The sequence below is a fragment of the Brachypodium distachyon genome, chromosome 4, assembly GCF_000005505.3.
Source record: "Brachypodium distachyon strain Bd21 chromosome 4, Brachypodium_distachyon_v3.0, whole genome shotgun sequence".
NCBI classification, from domain to species: Eukaryota; Viridiplantae; Streptophyta; class Magnoliopsida; order Poales; family Poaceae; genus Brachypodium; species Brachypodium distachyon.
The window spans coordinates 1,419,785-1,436,693 of record NC_016134.3 but is presented as its reverse complement, the minus strand read 5'-3'; the positions used below and the strand labels follow the sequence as shown (position 1 = coordinate 1,436,693).

Genomic DNA, 16,909 nt, shown 5'->3' with positions numbered 1-16,909 from the left:
TCCGCCTCGCGCCCCTGCTTGCTTCCTTGCCTCATCCCGTCCTCTCGCATCTTCAGCGTACGCAATCAGCGGGAGAGCCGTGGCGACGGCTTCGCTCGCACGCAGCGTCGTCAGTCAGAGAGGAGAAGGGTTTCGACTGTTCAAGTGAGTCGTCGTCGTCTTCCCCTCTCTTGATTTCCATTTTTTGTTTCCCTGCATCCAAGTGCTCCAGACCACGGGTGTTGCTTCTTAGCCACACTAATAGAAACCAGCCTACTCTCACCGCACAAACGCATCTAATCCCCTCGTCAATGTACCGTCTGTTATTCTTGCGCGCCAACTGTTTGTGGTTTTGTCAGAGCAGGCAGCAACTGTTGTTGGTTCTTTGGGGTAGTACACCACGGACAGAAGCCGCTAAAATTTCAATTTATACACCAAGGGTTTGTAGGCATTGGGATGATTCTGCATTTACGTGCCAAAAATACCCAAAGCCACTTGTCGTGGACTTCTGAGTTCTGACAAGGACACACAGCCGCCCGATTACGGCCGGCAGTAGCTTTGAAAAATCCTTGTAGAAATCTGTGGCTACAGCCTGGCTCCAAGCGAGCCAAGAGTTCTTCGTCCATGCCGTACGTGGCTCGTCTTCTTCTCGCAGGGAGACACGGCGAGATCGAACATGGACACCGTGTTCCTGTTCTTCCTCCTCGTTTTCTCGCTGCCCCATGGAATTACCTTTTCCGCCGCCGCCGACCGGTGCGACCGCCGTTGCGGCGGTTTCACCGTCCCTTACCCTTTCGGGTTCTCCGCCGGCTGCCCCATCCTGCTCTCCTGCGACGCCAACGCCTCCACGCCGACGGCGACCCTCCCAATCAGAGCACCCAACGGCATGTCCTACCACGTCGTGGCCTTCAACTCCTCCGCCTCGACCGTCCTCGTCGCGGTCCCGCCGTCGTGCGCCCGCACCGTAAAGGAAGCGAGGACCGCGCTATCTGGCCCCAACTACGGCGTCTCCGCCCGCACGGGGCTCTTCCTCCGCGGGGGCGAGTGCCGCGCGCCGCCCGATGCCTCCGCTTGCAGCCTTCCCTCCGGCGTCATCTCCAGCCTGCTCCGCACGGCGCAGTGCGCCGCCGCTTGGAACGACGGCACCGCCGTGGCGTGCATCGCCTCCGCTGCGGCCCCGAACGCCACGTTCCTGCGATGGGAGAAGGCAGAGGAGAACACCAACTGCAACGACGTGCTGACGTCAGCGGTTTTCGTGGAGGGGAAGTCGTCCATGGAGTTCGGCGTGGCGGACCTGGGCTGGTGGCTCGATGGGACGTGCGCCGCTGTCGGCGACAAAGGCGCTGGGAGTTGCGCGGCCAACGCGACGTGCACCGACGTGCGGACGCCGGGAAGGACGACGGGGCACCGGTGCGTGTGCAATGCGGGGTTGGACGGCGACGGCTTCTCCGCCGGCGACGGATGCTACCCTCCGAGGTGAGCCGGACAACAAGGGATCTCGTGCTCTGGTCATAGGATAGTGAATTTGCCATGTAAAAGAGCATGAAAGGAGTCGTACTTCTAGAAAAGAAATAAAAGAGCCAATGCACATAGCAAGAACAAAAATAGTAAAATAAACTCACCGAAATGGCACTTTCAATTTTTTTTATTTTTTTAAAGAGACTCACATTTGGGGAAAGCAAAATTCATTTTGGAGATCTAACAATTATTTATGTCGTGTATCATCAATTGAAGTAGACTCATACTCCCTCATTTCCATACTATAAGGCATATGGTATTCATTTGTCCTAAGTCAAACTTTTAAAAGTTTGATCAAATTTATAGGAAAAATTATCAACATCTACAATACCAAACAAATACCAATAGATTAACCATGAAATATATTTTCACAATATATATTTATTTGGTATTATAGAGAAAAAAGAAGTATGCCTTATAGTAGAAAGTAGGCAGTACTATTGACTCGGTACTATTGACTATTGAGCCCATAATTGCACCACGTATAGGTTCTATATTACATGCCAAACCTGCTACACACAAATCAAAATGTTGCATAGCCCTCCCCTGGAATGAAACGGCCCGTGGAACTTCGTTAAATCTTTATACTCAATACAAGTTTGTATTGGAAAATTCTTGAAAGTTAGTATCTACACGGAAAAAATAAAATAAAAATGCAAATATGAGAAGGCAGAAGAATCTACAGGAACAACTGCTCCCTAAGTAAGAAGGCAAGACGTGCATACTTCATGGAAATTGGGCCAGGAGGAACTCATGTTTTCTTTACAAAAAAAAACGAGATAGATCTAAATTTACCTATTTGATCAATAATGTCAAGTTAGTTCACATCAAAATATTATTGCTCACTAATTGGCTTGGTTTGCTAGAGAGAACTGATGTACGATTAGGCATTTAGGCTGTGTCTCAACTCTCAACTTTTATTTCTTGCTTTAAGTTGTAACCGTAGCACAACTTTGATGTCTGACATTCTTTCCATCTTTTATTTCCTGGATAATGTGGAGATTTGTGCATGTCTCAATATCGACACGGTGGATCCTCCTGCTGGCGGTTGTCATCGTTTACCTGCTTTCTATCACCATCGTGGCTTGCTTCCTCTTGTGCCGTCGGAAAATGCGCAATGCTAGGAAGACGGTGAGACGACTATCAAGAGAGGCGACCGTATACCACGACGAACTAGGGGATAATGAGCTCGACCAAGGAACCACCGGCCCTCGGCGATTTTCCTACCATGAACTTGCTGCCGCTACCAACAAATTCTGCGACGACGGGGTGCTTGGTAAAGGAGGCTTCGGGTCCGTGTACCGAGGATTCCACGGTGGCATGAACCGTGAATTGGCTGTCAAGAGGGTGTCCGAGACCTCTCGACAGGGCTGGAAAGAGTTTGTCTCAGAAGTGAGGATCATCAGCCGGCTCAGGCACCGAAACCTTGTGCAACTCATTGGTTGGTGTCATGGCGACGACGAGTTGCTCCTTGTATACGATCTGATGCACAATGGCAGCCTCGACACCCATCTGTACGCAACAGATAGCGTGTTGGCATGGTCTGTAAGGTATGTAATTTTCTAAACTCAGAGCACTGATTCTTTATATAACAAAAATTGAGTGTAGTCTGCCCATTTAAATTTTTCTAAATTGACATCCTCATAAAAATAAAGATATACATCAGCAAATTGATTTCTGCCATCTTCCTCCCATCTCCAGCTTATTCTTATATGATATAATCTCCAGGTATGAGATAGTGCTCGGTCTAGGTTCCGCGCTCCTGTATCTGCACGAAGACACAGAGCAGCGTGTGGTGCATAGGGACATCAAGCCAAGCAACATCATGCTGGACGCCTCGTTCACCGCCAAGCTTGGCGACTTCGGGCTCGCCAGGCTCATCAACGACGGTCGAAGGTCACACACAACAGGCATAGCTGGCACGATGGGGTATATTGACCTGGAGTGCGTGCTCGCTGGCAGGACAAGCGTCGAGTCAGACGTCTACAGCTTCGGTGTTGTCCTCCTCGAGATCACCAGTGGCCGCCGTCCGGCGGTAGTTACTAGAGACGAGGAGGTCATCCGCTTGGTGCAGTGGGTATGGGATTTTTACGGCGGAGGAGCGATCCTTGACGCCGCCGACAAGCGCCTAAGCGGCAGCGGTATTGAAGGTCAGGAGATGGAACGTGTGATGATCGTTGGACTCTGGTGCGCGCACCCCGACCGCGGCCTACGGCCCTCCATCAGGCAAGCCATGAACGTGCTACGGTGTGAAGCGCCGTTGCCAAGCCTCCCGGCGAGGATGCCAGTTGCAACCTACGGGCCACCAACTAATTCTTTGGGTTCTGGAACAATGGTCATGAGCAGTGTTGGCGGCCGATGATGATGATCAAAGGGAATCAAAGGGAATAATTGTTTTTCTCTGGGACGGAGCCTCATATTCCACCTATGAGGCCTGGCCTTTTCTTCAAATTGTTGATATTTAGCCATTTCAGCTTCACTGAGATTTTTGAATTTTCATTTTGATTGTGAAACCTATATGAGGCGTCTCTCTCCAAATTGTTGATATTGTAACAATTCTAGCTGAGCATACATTTGGGTGTGTTTGGAGTCTAACCAAAATGCCCAAAACCCACCTTACCAAATTTTTGATCATGATCAAAACTTTGGTCTTTGTTTGGATTATAGCCAATAATTTGACAAACCAATGACTTCTTAGTTCTTACCGACTCTAGTTTATTTTTCTTCCCAATTTGGGCAACTCATGGGCCGTTTTCATCAAAATAAATTGCTAGCCAAATGTTGGAAAGAGTTGGACATAAACCAAACACACCCAAAATGATAGCCGCCGCCAAATATCATCACCCCCGAAACAACGTCCAGGTTTAGCCGTCGATCGTGCAGATCCAACGGATCACATACATAGATGCGACTCTAAAGGAAACCAGCCGTTCGGTTTGATTTGCTCCCATCCACTGGCTCGCGTTGGCCGGCAATGGTAAATGGTGCCCTACTGCCCTTCTCGATTCTTCTCCCCCAAATCCTCTTCCCCGAGTACTCGTGCCCATCCCTGCGCTGATCCCGTCCTCTCTCTCTCTCTCTTGGTGTCCAGCGGGAGGGGTTGGCGACGGCTTCGCACGCAGCATCGTGAGTGACGAGTCGCAGAGGAGAAGGTTCAAAATCAAGTGAGTTGTCCCCCTCGTCTCGTTCTGTCCCTCTCTTGATTTCCCTTCTTTTGTCTGCATCCGAGTGCTCCACAGGTGAATCTCCTTTACTCACTCCTGCTACCATCTCATTAGTCTCACCACACCAACATACCCCAATCTCTTTGTGCAGATATGGTCTGTTGTTGGTCTTGCACGCCAACTGTTTGCGTGAATTTATACACCAAGGATTTGGGGGTGATTCTTCTTTTGCGTCTCTGCAATTTAATTAGGAGCACACATGTCCTTTTTAGAAAGCGTAATCAACCTCCATCTTTTAATTTAGTTTCCCAGTATTTCTCTCAGTAGTCCCCTAGTTGCTTTCTGTTCCGAATGTCTTTTCATGAAATGTTCTTTGAATTCACCAAAAATGACTAGGTCTCTGTCCAGCTAGCAAGGGAAACAGAAAACAGACGATTATACGTGAAATTTTATTTTAAATTATACACGGTAGAACATTTTACTAATTTCCCGCAACAATGATATTGTTAGAGCTTGATTCAGTTTAATTGTATATATAAAGAGTTCTTCTTGGTACATATTCGTACCCATTACCGAAATAATCATAAAAGGCACATATCAGTGATGCAGTAGTCCCCTAATCAAATTTGACTCGAGCTGCGGAATGAGTCGTTCCAGCATCACTACTGCCCCCCACAGAACCGAAAGAATCCTCAGCCAGCACATATGTCGCGATGGGCATCTTCTGTGGGAGATCGGCAGCGGCGCCTCAAACCGCAGCACACCAACAGCATGCCTGATCGATGGCCTCATGCTGCGGTCAGGGTGACTGCACCAGAGCCCCACCACCAGCACACGCTCCATCTCTTGCCCATCAAACTCCCCGTCCAACTGGGCATCAGCCGCCTCTAGGATGGCTCCTCCACCATAAGACTTCCAGGCCCACTGCACCAGGTGGATGACAGCTCCATCACCATCGTCGACCGCCGGACGTCTGCCGCAGGCGATCTCGAGCAGCACGACACCGAAGCTGTACACGTCGGACTCGACACTGGCCGTGGCCTCAAACACGCACTTCGGGTCCATGTACCCAAGCGTCCCGGCCGCGCCAGTCGTGCATGAGCCTCGACCGTCACCAACGATGAGCCTTGCGAGCCCGAAGTCGCCTAGCTTGGCATTGAAGGACGCGTCCAGCATCACATTGCTAGGCTTGATGTCCCTGTGCACCACGCGTTGCTCTGTCTCCTCGTGCAGATATAACAACACGGAGCCGAGCCCGAGCATGACCTCGTACCTCGCCGGCCATGGCAGCAGGTGGCCTGGCTTGTGGAGGTGGCCATCGAGGCTGCCGTTGGGCATCAGCTCGTATACGAGCAGGAGGTCATCATCTCCGCTATGGAACCACCCAAGAAGCTGCACAAGGTTCCGGTGCCGGAGCCGGCTGATGATCCTCACCTCGGAGACGAACTCCTTCCACCCCTGGCGGGAGCTCTTGGACACTTGCTTCACGGCGATGTGAAGGTTCACGTCGGCGAGGAAACCTCGGTATACTGACCCGAAGCCTCCTTCTCCCAGCTTATTCCCATCGGAGAAGCCATCGGTGGCAAGGACGAGCTCATCGTAACTGAATCTTCGGGGCCCAGTCCCTTGCTCGAGCTCGTCTTCATCGACGCTTTTGCCACGGAAGTAGGCAGTGTCTTTCAGCGGTTGTTCCAGCTCTGATCTCGTGGCTGTGGCCTTCTGTCTTTGACGCCGGTACAACAGGAAGCAAACCAACATGCCGACCAGACAAAGCACGAGCGCCACGGTGCCGGCGACAACCCCAGCAATGATAAGCACAGTTCGTCTTTGTTTTCTGCGCTCTGAGGATGCCATCTCCCGCTCCCGCTCCCACTCCCACTCCCGCTCCTGCTTCCACAGAGGCGACCCCAGTTCAATTGTATATGGCTTGTCGACGACGATGATGTAACTCAGGTAGCAGCTGTAACCCTTGATGACGCCACGGCTGTTGTTCGGAAACAATCGTGGCAGCTGATCGGTGTAGTAGGAGAGGCAACGCATGCACTCGCTCGCCGGCAGGTCCCTTGTGCACTGTACGTCCGCCTGCATCTGTTGTCCGTCAATGAACTGTGTTGTGCCTCCGGCGGTCCGCTCGGTCGCTTGGGCGGCCCTTGGCGTGAGCCCACGAATCAGCTCTAACCTCGTTCGTCTCATGCCGACAATGTCGACTACTTGCCCAGCTAGTACGGTTCGAATATTCCCAGATTGGTCAGGGGTTCGTTTCACGTGGTATGCTATGGTGATGTCTGCAACGGAGAAGAAGGGCTCGTCGGAGTACCGGACAGTGCAGGCGTTGTAGAGGGCGCGAACTTTCCGGCTGTGCTGGCACAACTGCATGGTCCCCTCGGGTGCGCGGTTGAGGCAGTCCAGGCACTCGGTGTTAAAGTCGTGGTCGTATTTGCCGGCATAGCACATGATGAGGCCGAAGACCTTGTCGCCGCCCTCACCGAAGGTGCCGTTGAAGAAGCCGCCGTTCTTGGCAGCGGCCCTGGGGATGGCCGACAGGAGGTTGTAGAGGTTCACGTGGTACTGGCTGCCGTCGGTGTAGTTGCCGGCCGTTGAGCACGAGATCACCGATGGCCGCAGGGTGGTCTCGCCTCCGCCATCCTGGACGTCGTCGTAAGCAACACGTGCGCCAAGCCATTCATTCCTTTTTCTGAATGAAAGATAAAGGGACAGAATAAAGAAAAATAAATGAAAGAAACAAACGTATTCAATAAGCAAAAGGAGAGAGAGGGATTCGAACCGTCGATAGTTCCTAGAACTATACCGGTTTTCAAGACCGGAGCAGTGCATGGCGACGAGGGCCAGGTGTAGCAGAAGGAGAAGGCGTGGGGGAGGTGGAACCATGGCCAATTGCTGGGACCTCCAGTGAGCGACACCGATACTATCACACCCCTTAACACGGTTTTACCTGTATATATACAGTTTGGATTTTGGACCACGCCACAGCAATTTGCGTCTTTGTTGGAGCCATTTCTTCTCGGTCAACTCAGCGTTAGCACATACAAAAATTCCATAGATATTCAAGAGACCAGACTTGAAAGGAGCATATATAGTACTGTGTGCCTTCAATTGTCGTTCCATTCATGTTTCGATGGATCAGTTATGCAATATTTAAATTCTTCACTACTCTAGTTCAGAGCGTAGTGTAGTTTCTGTTGGGGTCGCATTCTTTTATCTAGCCAGTATGCATGAAAAGCAAGAAATGAAGCTACTAAAGTGCTAATGTCATTTCCTCTATTCAGTTGCCGCATGAACATTCTTTGGGCTGGGCTTCAGAAGAAGGCGCACAGAGAGGTCGCACGACTGGGAGCTCAACTGGCATCCGAAAAGGTTCTGTTCTCACGCCAGGATGGGTGGAGGCTGATCTACTGATCCAATGCTAAAGCTTCAAGCGAGGATGGCCACCGGTTTCAACTTTGTAAAAATTCTAATTCTATAAATGCAAAAGAAGACAAAGACTGAAAGACTACAAAGGTGCACGCAAAGAAGTCCTCCTGTAGATATAGATATGTCGGCATCCATCCAATACTGTAATAAGTTTCATTACTGAAACGGTGCACGCACGGCAAGGTCAACTGGAAGGTCGGTCAAGATAGTAACTGGCACGCGTCGCCGTGCTCCAAGGATCCATTCTCAAAGAATAAATTATCCGTTGATTTGACACTTTGTAATGCAAACATAAAAGAATTATTATCGACTGAACCGAAGTTGTTTCTGCAAGTGATTCTAATCTTGGTTTACGTCCTATTCATACGGGTTTATGTATTACCTGCACCAATGTTAAGGTACGCGTCTTGGTGTGTCTCATTGTCCCTGGCCAGATTATGTCTGCAATTACCTGAAATTTCTTCTGCTTGGAGAGGCAGAACCGAATCAACCAAATTAAGTCTCCTGTTTGGCTTGGTGAATTTGACCTCTCTTGACCCGTCAAATACGATAGATCACACTAGCTATTTATAAATGACAATCACTGGAGCAAGTGCCAGGTCGTCGCCTCTGCATGCCCGTTAAAAGAATGCATGACGGTACATGTCAAGGTGTTACTTATTCCCGTTTTGGCACCCCAAATACTCTGGCAATGGTAGGTGTTACCTCAATTCATAAATGTAAGATGTTCTGAATTTGTCATAATTTTTCAAAATTTTAAAGTTTTATCCACTTTGTAGAAAAAATTACTAATATCTGCAATATCAAATTAGTACGCCATGAAAAATATACATCTTGATGGTTTTAATTAAACTAATTTAGAGTTGTAGATGTTGATATATGTTTTTATAAACTCAGTCAGATTTTTAAAAAAGTTTGAGTTAGGACAAAACTAAACATCTAACGGTTTTGCTATTGATAAGCGGTCATTTTTTAAGTTAGAGATCAATCGAGAGGTTAGCCATTGGATATTTGGATATTAATCCAACGATAGCAAGTGAGTGATGAGAAAATGAGAATGACCCTCAAATTTTAATCACTGATATTTAAGGCTCATTTCTTAAAGAACAGGCGACTTAGAAATAGCCACACCCATCTAAATAACAGCCGAATTTGATTAATGTTTCCTTGTTCTGACCTTATTATGACCCTGTCCCAAAACCAAAACAATAGGCTTTTAAACATTGGAAATAAACCGAACGGCAACGACGTTCCCGCCAAAACATCACCTACGAATCAACCAATCCAGCCGTCGATCGTGTAAATCCGAAGAAAAGGAGCCCTTGATTTTGCTTGGCTCTCATCTCAGGTTGGTTTCTTCTGTCTCCGCTCCTTCTGCTTCGCCGCGCACCTGTGCTGTGCGTATAATCCCCTCGTTAATATACCGTCTGTTATTCTTGCACACCAACTGTTTGTGGTTTTGTCAGAGCAGGGGCAAACATCCGTTGTTGGTTCTCCACCTCTAGGATTGCTCCTCCGCCATATACGAATTACATGCCCACTGCACCAGGTGGACGAAAGCTCCATCACCAAGAAGGATGACGCCGAAGCCCGAAGCTATACGCATCGGACTCGACACTGGCCTCGCAATCAAACCGGCCATAATTAAGCAAATATTCGGTGCATTGCAAAGATCGATGAAGAAAATGGTTACTATCTCACTGATTAAGCGCCAATGCTAGCTAGCTGCCTTGAATTGTCTGATTGTGATCACGACAGAACTTGGTTTGTGCCTTGGCAGAGATTTAAACAAGAGAGGGCTAGTCTGTTGGTGGTGCAGCGGGCTACTTAATTTTCCGTTCGTTTCCGATGAAATCTTGATCCGTCCTTTGTGGCGAGGCTACCCACCCCATCAGCTCTTTTCAGTCCAAAAGACCCAAAGCCACTTGTTGTGGACTTGTGAGTTCTGACAAGGACGCCCGGTTACAGCCGGCGGCCGTGGTAGCTTGGAAAAATCCTTGTAAAAATCCGTGGCTACAGCCCAGAGCAATTCTCACCTAGCTCGATCTTCCTCCACACTTTACGTGGCTCGTCTTCTTCTTCTCGCAGACACCGCGGGGTCGAATATGGACAGTACCGTCCTCCTCCTCTTCTTCCTCGTTTTCTCGCTGCCCCATGAAACCTTCTCTGCCGATGACGACGGCCGGTGCAACCGCGAGTGCGGCGACAGGAAGGTCCCTTACCCTTTCGGGTTCTCCTCCGGCTGCCCGATCCCGCTCTCCTGCGACGGCGCCAGCAGCACCCCGATGCTGTTCCCCCTTCCCAGAGGAAACGACACGACGTCAACGGCGGCGACGACCCTATGCAGCGTCGTCTCCTTCAACTCCTCCGCCTCCACCGTCGTCGTCTCCCTCCAGTCGTCCTGCGACCGCACCGTCCAGGAAGCCAGGGCCGCGCTCTCCGGCCCCAACTACGGCGTGTCCGCCCGCACGGGGCTCTTCCTCCGCGGGGGCGGGGGCGAGTGCCGCGCGCCGCGCAACGCCTCCGCCTGCAGCGTGCCCGCCGGGGTCATGACCAGGCTCCTCCGCACAGCGCAGTGCGGCATAGGCAACGACACGTCCGCCGCCGCCGCCAGCATGGCGTGCGTCGCTTCCGCCGCGCAGAACGCCACGGCGGAGACGTTCCTGGACTGGGGGAAGGCGGAGAAGACCAAGTGTGACGGCGTGCTGACGTCAGCGGTCTACATGGACGCGGAGGATCAGGGGGCCGGGGGCTCGCTGGAGTTCGGCGTGGCGGAGCTGGGATGGTGGCTCAACGGCACGTGCGCCGCCGCGGGGCGTTGCGCGGCGAACGCGACGTGCACCGACGTGCGGACGCCGGGCGGGACGGCGGGTCACCGGTGCGCGTGCGAGGCGGGGTTGGACGGCGACGGCTTCTTCGCCCGCGACGGATGCTACGTACCTCCGAGGTGAGCCGGGCAACAATATATTTTTTGTTGAAGAAACTCACATTTGGTGAAAGCAAAATTCATTTTGGAGATCTAACAATTATTTATGTCGTGTATCATCAGTTGAAGCAGAGTCATACTCACTAATTTCCATGCTATAAGGCATATGGTATTTGTCCCAAGTCAAACTTTTAAAAGTTTGATCAAATTTATTGGAAAAATTTCAACATCAACAATACCAAACCAATACCAATAGATTAACCATGAAATATATGTTCACAATATCTATACCAATATATTAAATTAGAGTTGGTGGTGATGGTACGGTCGCCACCGTAGGTTAACTTCGTTAAAATTACAACCAATATGTCATTGCCTATTTTTTTTTCCTTCAATTTTTTTCACAATTTCTCCTACTCCGTCTTACGACCGACGCCACCACACCCGCATGCCGACCTCGACGGCGCAATGAGTTGCGTACACAGAAAATAAAAATAAATAGTTTGTGATTTTGTTGACCCGCAGCAACGCGCGGGCACACCTGCTAGTATATTTATTTGGTATTATAGAGAAAAAAGAAGTATGCCTTATAGTAGAAAGTGGGCAGTACTATTGACTATTGAGCCCAAAATTAGCCCACATATAGGTTCTATATTACACGCCAAACCTACTCCACACAAATCAAAATGTTGCATATCCCTCCCCGGAACGAAACGGCCCGTGGAACTTCGTTGAATCTTTATACTCAATACAAGTTTGTATTGGAAAATTCTTGAAAGTTAGTATCTACACGGCAAAAATGAAATAAAAATGCAAATATGAGAAGGCAGAAGAATCTACAGGAATAACTGCGCCCTAAGTAAGAAGGCAAGAGGTGCATACTTCATGGAAATTGGGCCGGGAGGTATTCATGTTTTCTTTACAAAAAAAACGAGATAGATCTAAATTTACCTATTTGATCAATAACGTCAAGTTAGTTCACATCAAAATATTATTGCTCACTAATTGGCTTGGTTTGCTAGAGAGAACTGATGTACGATTAGGCATTCAGGTTGTGTCTCAACTCTCAACTTTTATTTCTTGCTTTAAGTTGTAACCGTAGCACAACTTTGCTGTCTGACATTATTTCCATCTTTCATTTCATGGATGATGTGGAGATTTGCGCAGTGTCTCAATATCGCCCCGGCGGATCCTCCTGCCGGCGGCCAGCCTGTCTGTCATCGTTTTCCTGGTTTCTATCACCATCGTGGCTTGCTTCCTCTTGCGCTGTCGGAAAATGCGCAATGCTAGGAAGACGGTGAGACGACTATCAAGAGAGGCGACCGTATACCACGACGAACTAGGGGATAATGAGCTCGACCAAGGAACCACCGGCCCTCGGCGATTTTCCTACCATGAACTTGCTGCCGCTACCAACAAATTCTGCGACGACGGGGTGCTTGGTAAAGGAGGCTTCGGGTCCGTGTACCGAGGATTCCACGGTGGCATGAACCGTGAATTGGCTGTCAAGAGGGTGTCCGAGACCTCTCGACAGGGCTGGAAAGAGTTTGTCTCAGAAGTGAGGATCATCAGCCGGCTCAGGCACCGAAACCTTGTGCAACTCATTGGTTGGTGTCATGGCGACGACGAGTTGCTCCTTGTATACGATCTGATGCACAATGGCAGCCTCGACACCCATCTGTACGCAACAGATAGCGTGTTGGCATGGTCTGTAAGGTATGTAATTTTCTAAACTCAGAGCACTGATTCTTTATATAACAAAAATTGAGTGTAGTCTGCCCATTTAAATTTTTCTAAATTGACATCCTCATAAAAATAAAGATATACATCAGCAAATTGATTTCTGCCATCTTCCTCCCATCTCCAGCTTATTCTTATATGATATAATCTCCAGGTATGAGATAGTGCTCGGTCTAGGTTCCGCGCTCCTGTATCTGCACGAAGACACAGAGCAGCGTGTGGTGCATAGGGACATCAAGCCAAGCAACATCATGTTGGATGCCTTGTTCACTGCCAAGCTCGGCGACTTCGGGCTCGCCAGGCTCATCAACGACGGTCGAAGGTCACACACAACAGGCATAGCTGGCACGATGGGGTATATTGACCTGGAGTGCGTGCTCGCTGGCAGGACAAGCGTCGAGTCAGATGTCTACAGCTTCGGTGTTGTCCTCCTCGAGATCACCAGTGGCCGCCGTCCCGCGGTAGTTACTAGAGACGAGGAGGTCGTCCACTTGGTGCAGTGGGTATGGGATTTTTACGGCGGAGGAGCGATCCTTGACACCGCCGACAAGCGCCTGAGCCGCGGCGGTATTGAAGGTCGGGAGATGGAACGTGTGATGATCGTTGGACTCTGGTGCGCGCACCCCGATCGCAGCCTACGGCCCTCCATCAGGCAAGCCATGAACGTGCTACGGTGTGAAGCGCCATTGCCAAGCCTCCCGGCGAGGATGCCAGTTGCAACCTACGGGCCACCAACTAATTCTTTGGGTTCTCGAACAATGGTCATGAGCAGTGTTGGCGGCCGATGAGGATGATCAAAGGGAATAATTATTTTTCTCTGGGACGGAGCCTCATATTCCACCTATGAGGCCTGGCCTTTTCTCCAAATTGTTGATATTTAGCCATTTCAGCTTCACTGAGATTTTTGAATTTTCATTTTGATTGTGAAACCTATATGAGGCTTCTCTCTCTCTCTCTCCAAATTGCTGATATTGTAACAATTCTAGCTGAGCATACATTTGGGTGTGTTTGGAGTCTAGCCAAAAGGCCCAAAACCCACCTTACCAAATTTTTGATCATGATCAAAACTTTGGTCTTTGTTTGGATTGTAGCCAATAATTTGGCAAGCCAATGACTTCTTAGTTCTTACCGACTTTAGTTTATTTTTCCTACCAATTTCGGCCAACTCATGCTCGCGTTGGCCGGCAATGGTAAATGGTGCCCTACTGCCCTTCTCGATTCTTCTCCCCCAAATCCTCTTCCCCGAGTACTCGTGCCCATCCCTGCGCTGATCCCGTCCTCTCTCTCTCTCTCTTGGTGTCCAGCGGGAGGGGTTGGCGACGGCTTCGCACGCAGCATCGTGAGCGATGAGTCGCAGAGGAGAAGGTTCAAATCAAGTGAGTTGTCCTCGTCGTCTCGTCCTGTCCCTCTCTTGATTTCCCTTCTTTTGTCTGCTATAGCAACTCATCAGTCTCACCACAGCAACACACACCCAATCTCTTTGTTCAGTTATGGTCTGTTGTTGGTCTTGCACGCCAACTGTTTGCGTTTTTGTCAAACCAGGCAGCATGAATTTAGACACCATGGATTTGGACATTTTGGGGGTGATTCTGCTTTCACGTCTCTGCAATTTAATAAGGAGCGCACATATCCTTTTTAGAAAGCGTAATCAAACTCCATCTTTTAATTTAGTTTCCCAGTATTTCTCTCAGTAGTCCCCTAGTTGCTTTCTGTACCGAATGTCCTTTCATGAAATGTTCTTTGGATTCACCAAAAATGACTAGGTCCCTGTCCAGCTAGCAAGGGAAACAGAAATCAGTCGATTGTACATTTTAAAATGCACATAGTAGGACATTCTTATTATTTTCTCTCAACAATGATGTTGTTAGAGATTGGTTCCGTTCAATGTTATACATAAAGAGTTCTTATTGGTACATCTATTCGTACCCTTTCCTGAAATAATCATAAAAGACCCAGATCAGCTATGTAGTAGTCCCCTAATCAAGTTTGTCTCGAGCTGCAGAATGAGTCGTGCCAGCGTCACTACCACCACTGCTGCCCCCCATAGAACCGAAAGAATCCTCAGCCAGCACATATGTCGCGATGGGCATCTTCTGTGGGAGATCGGCAGCGGCGCCTCAAACCGCAGCACACCAACAGCATGCCTGATCGATGGCCTCATGCTGCGGTCAGGGTGACTGCACCAGAGCCCCACCACCAGCACACGCTCCATCTCTTGCCCATCAAACTCCCCGTCCAACTGGGCATCGGCCGCCTCTAGGATGGCTCCTCCACCATAAGACTTCCAGGCCCACTGCACCAGGTGGATGACAGCTCCATCACCATCGTCGACCGCCGGACGCCTGCCGCAGGCGATCTCGAGCAGGACGACACCGAAGCTGTACACGTCAGACTCGACACAGGCCGAGGCGTCGAGCACGCATTTTGGGTCCATGTACCCAAGCGTCCCGGCCACGTTCGTCGTGCATGATCCCTGGCCATCGCCGACGATGAGCCTTGCAAGCCCGAAGTCGCCGAGCTTCGGGTTCAAGGACGCATCCAGCATCACGTTGCTTGGCTTGATGTCCCTATGCACCACGCGCTGCTCTGTCTCCTCGTGCAGGTATGATAGCGCGGAGCCGAGACCGAGCACAACCTCGTACCTCACCGGCCAAGGCAGTACGTGGCCTGGCTTCTAGAGATGGGAGTCGAGGCTGCCGTGGGGCATCAGCTCGTAGACGAGCAGGAGGTCATCGTCGCCACCATGGAACCACCCAAGGAGCTGCACAAGGTTCTGGTGGCGGAGTCGGCTGATGATCCTCACCTCGGAGACGAACTCCTTCCAGCCCTGGCGGGAGCTCTTGGACACTTGCTTCACGGCAATGTGAAGGTTTGCGTCGGCCAGGAAACCTCGGTAGACGGACCCGAAGCCTCCTTCTCCCAGCTTGTGCTCGTCGGAGAAGCCATCGGTGGCGAGCACGAGCTCGTCGTACGTGAATCGTCGGGGCCCGATACCTTGCTCGAGCTCGTCTTGATCGACGCTTTTGCCACGGAAGTAGGCAGAGTCTTTCAACGGTTGTTCCAGCTCTGATCTCACGGCTGTGGCATTCCGCCTTCGCTGCCGATATGATAGGAAGAAAACCGACAAACCGATCAGACAAAGCACGAGTGCAACGGTGCCGACGACAACCCCAACAATGATATGCACAAGTTGTCGTCGTTTTCTACGTTTTGAGGATGCCCTCTCCTGCTCCCACATACGATTCCGCTCCAGATCCCGGTACCACTCCAGATGTCGCCGTAGGAGGGTGTAACCCAGGTAGCAGCTGTACCCCTTGATTGCGCCGCCGCTGTTGTTCGGGAACAGCCGCGGTAGCTGATCGGTGTAGTAGGAGAGGCAGCGCGTGCACTCGCTCGGTGGCAGGTCCCTCGTGCATTGCGCCACCGCCCCCACCCATTGTGTGTCAGTGAACTGCTGGTTGTCCTCAGCAATACGCATCGCCGATTGGCTGGCCCTTGCTGTGAGCTGATGAACCAGCTCGAACCTCGTGCTGCTCATGCCGGTCGTGTCAACGACGTTCCCTACTAGTACGCTGTCGTACAAGTTTCCCAATGGGGTGGTTCGTTGCTCGGGGTATACGATCGTGAGGTCGGCAACGGAGAAGAAGGGCTCGTCAGAATACCGGAGGGTGCAGGCGTTGTACAGTGCGCGAACCTTCCGGCTATGTGGGCACAGCTGCATGATCCCCTCGGGTGCGCGGGTTAGGCAGTCGACGCACTCGCTGTCAGAGTTGCCAGTGTAGCACATGAAGAGGCCGAAGACCTGATCGCCTGCCGCCCCGGACGTGCCGTTGAAGAAGCCACCGTTGTTGGCGGCGGTCATGGGGATGGCCGAGAGGAGGTTGTAGAGGTTCACGTGGTACTGGCTGCCATCGGTGTAGTTGCCGGCCGTTGAGCACGAGATCACCAATGGCCTCAGGGCAGTTTTTCTGCCGCCGTCATCGACGTCGTCACCATAGAAAACACGTGCGACGGCACAGCGTGTGGCGACGACGGCCAGCAGTAACAGAAGAAGAAGGGGTGGAGGAGGTGGAGCCATGGCCAATTGCTGTGACTTATGGTCAGCGACACGGAAACTATGACGCCCCTTAACAAGGTTTTACCTGTATAT

General features: G+C 50.6%; 3 protein-coding genes, 2 long non-coding RNA genes and 1 pseudogene across 5 annotated transcripts; 4 read left to right on the top strand and 2 right to left on the bottom strand.

Annotated features, from left to right (window-relative positions):
* Window positions 1-33: 33 nt before the first annotated feature.
* On the top strand, window positions 34-4,068 carry LOC100823114 (L-type lectin-domain containing receptor kinase IX.1). Its single transcript, XM_003579114.4, has 3 exons — window positions 34-1,455; window positions 2,499-3,047; window positions 3,226-4,068. Exons 1-3 carry the CDS (start codon window positions 656-658, stop codon window positions 3,857-3,859), a joined length of 1,983 nt encoding a protein of 660 aa, XP_003579162.1. The 5' UTR covers window positions 34-655; the 3' UTR covers window positions 3,860-4,068.
* Window positions 4,069-4,467: 399 nt separating this feature from the next.
* Window positions 4,468-8,490, top strand: LOC106866816. The gene is made up of 2 exons (XR_001407697.2): window positions 4,468-4,661; window positions 7,949-8,490. It is a non-coding gene; the product is annotated as an uncharacterized LOC106866816 (long non-coding RNA).
* LOC104584357 (L-type lectin-domain containing receptor kinase IX.1) lies at window positions 5,147-7,694 on the bottom strand. Its single transcript, XM_014902708.2, is given in 3 exon segments — window positions 5,147-5,396; window positions 5,399-7,356; window positions 7,447-7,694. Coding segments are annotated over 3 exon segments (2,181 nt in total). The 5' UTR covers window positions 7,551-7,694; the 3' UTR covers window positions 5,147-5,277.
* A 1,362-nt stretch (window positions 8,491-9,852) lies between the features above and the next one.
* LOC100822803 (L-type lectin-domain containing receptor kinase IX.1) lies at window positions 9,853-13,887 on the top strand. The gene is made up of 3 exons (XM_003579113.4): window positions 9,853-11,040; window positions 12,187-12,735; window positions 12,914-13,887. Exons 1-3 carry the CDS (start codon window positions 10,199-10,201, stop codon window positions 13,545-13,547), a joined length of 2,025 nt encoding a protein of 674 aa, XP_003579161.1. The 5' UTR covers window positions 9,853-10,198; the 3' UTR covers window positions 13,548-13,887.
* A 29-nt stretch (window positions 13,888-13,916) lies between these two features.
* On the top strand, window positions 13,917-14,672 carry LOC112268746. The gene is made up of 3 exons (XR_002960169.1): window positions 13,917-13,949; window positions 14,064-14,135; window positions 14,302-14,672. It is a non-coding gene; the product is annotated as an uncharacterized LOC112268746 (long non-coding RNA).
* A 63-nt stretch (window positions 14,673-14,735) lies between these two features.
* Window positions 14,736-16,907, bottom strand: LOC100822491 (annotated as a pseudogene).
* Window positions 16,908-16,909: the final 2 nt, after the last annotated feature.

What these genes read in the sequence shown, in the direction of transcription:
- LOC100823114 (XM_003579114.4), top strand. Translation starts at nt 656, where the DNA reads ATGGACACCGTGTTCCTGTTCTTCCTCCTCGTTTTCTCGCTGCCCCAT. An exon ending in GACGGATGCTACCCTCCGAG is followed by an intron (nt 1,456 to 2,498) that starts GTGAGCCGGACA and finishes GATAATGTGGAG; the next exon opens with ATTTGTGCATGTCTCAATAT. An exon ending in GTGTTGGCATGGTCTGTAAG is followed by an intron (nt 3,048 to 3,225) that starts GTATGTAATTTT and finishes TATAATCTCCAG; the next exon opens with GTATGAGATAGTGCTCGGTC.
- LOC100822803 (XM_003579113.4), top strand. Translation starts at nt 10,199, where the DNA reads ATGGACAGTACCGTCCTCCTCCTCTTCTTCCTCGTTTTCTCGCTGCCC. An exon ending in GGATGCTACGTACCTCCGAG is followed by an intron (nt 11,041 to 12,186) that starts GTGAGCCGGGCA and finishes AGATTTGCGCAG; the next exon opens with TGTCTCAATATCGCCCCGGC. An exon ending in GTGTTGGCATGGTCTGTAAG is followed by an intron (nt 12,736 to 12,913) that starts GTATGTAATTTT and finishes TATAATCTCCAG; the next exon opens with GTATGAGATAGTGCTCGGTC.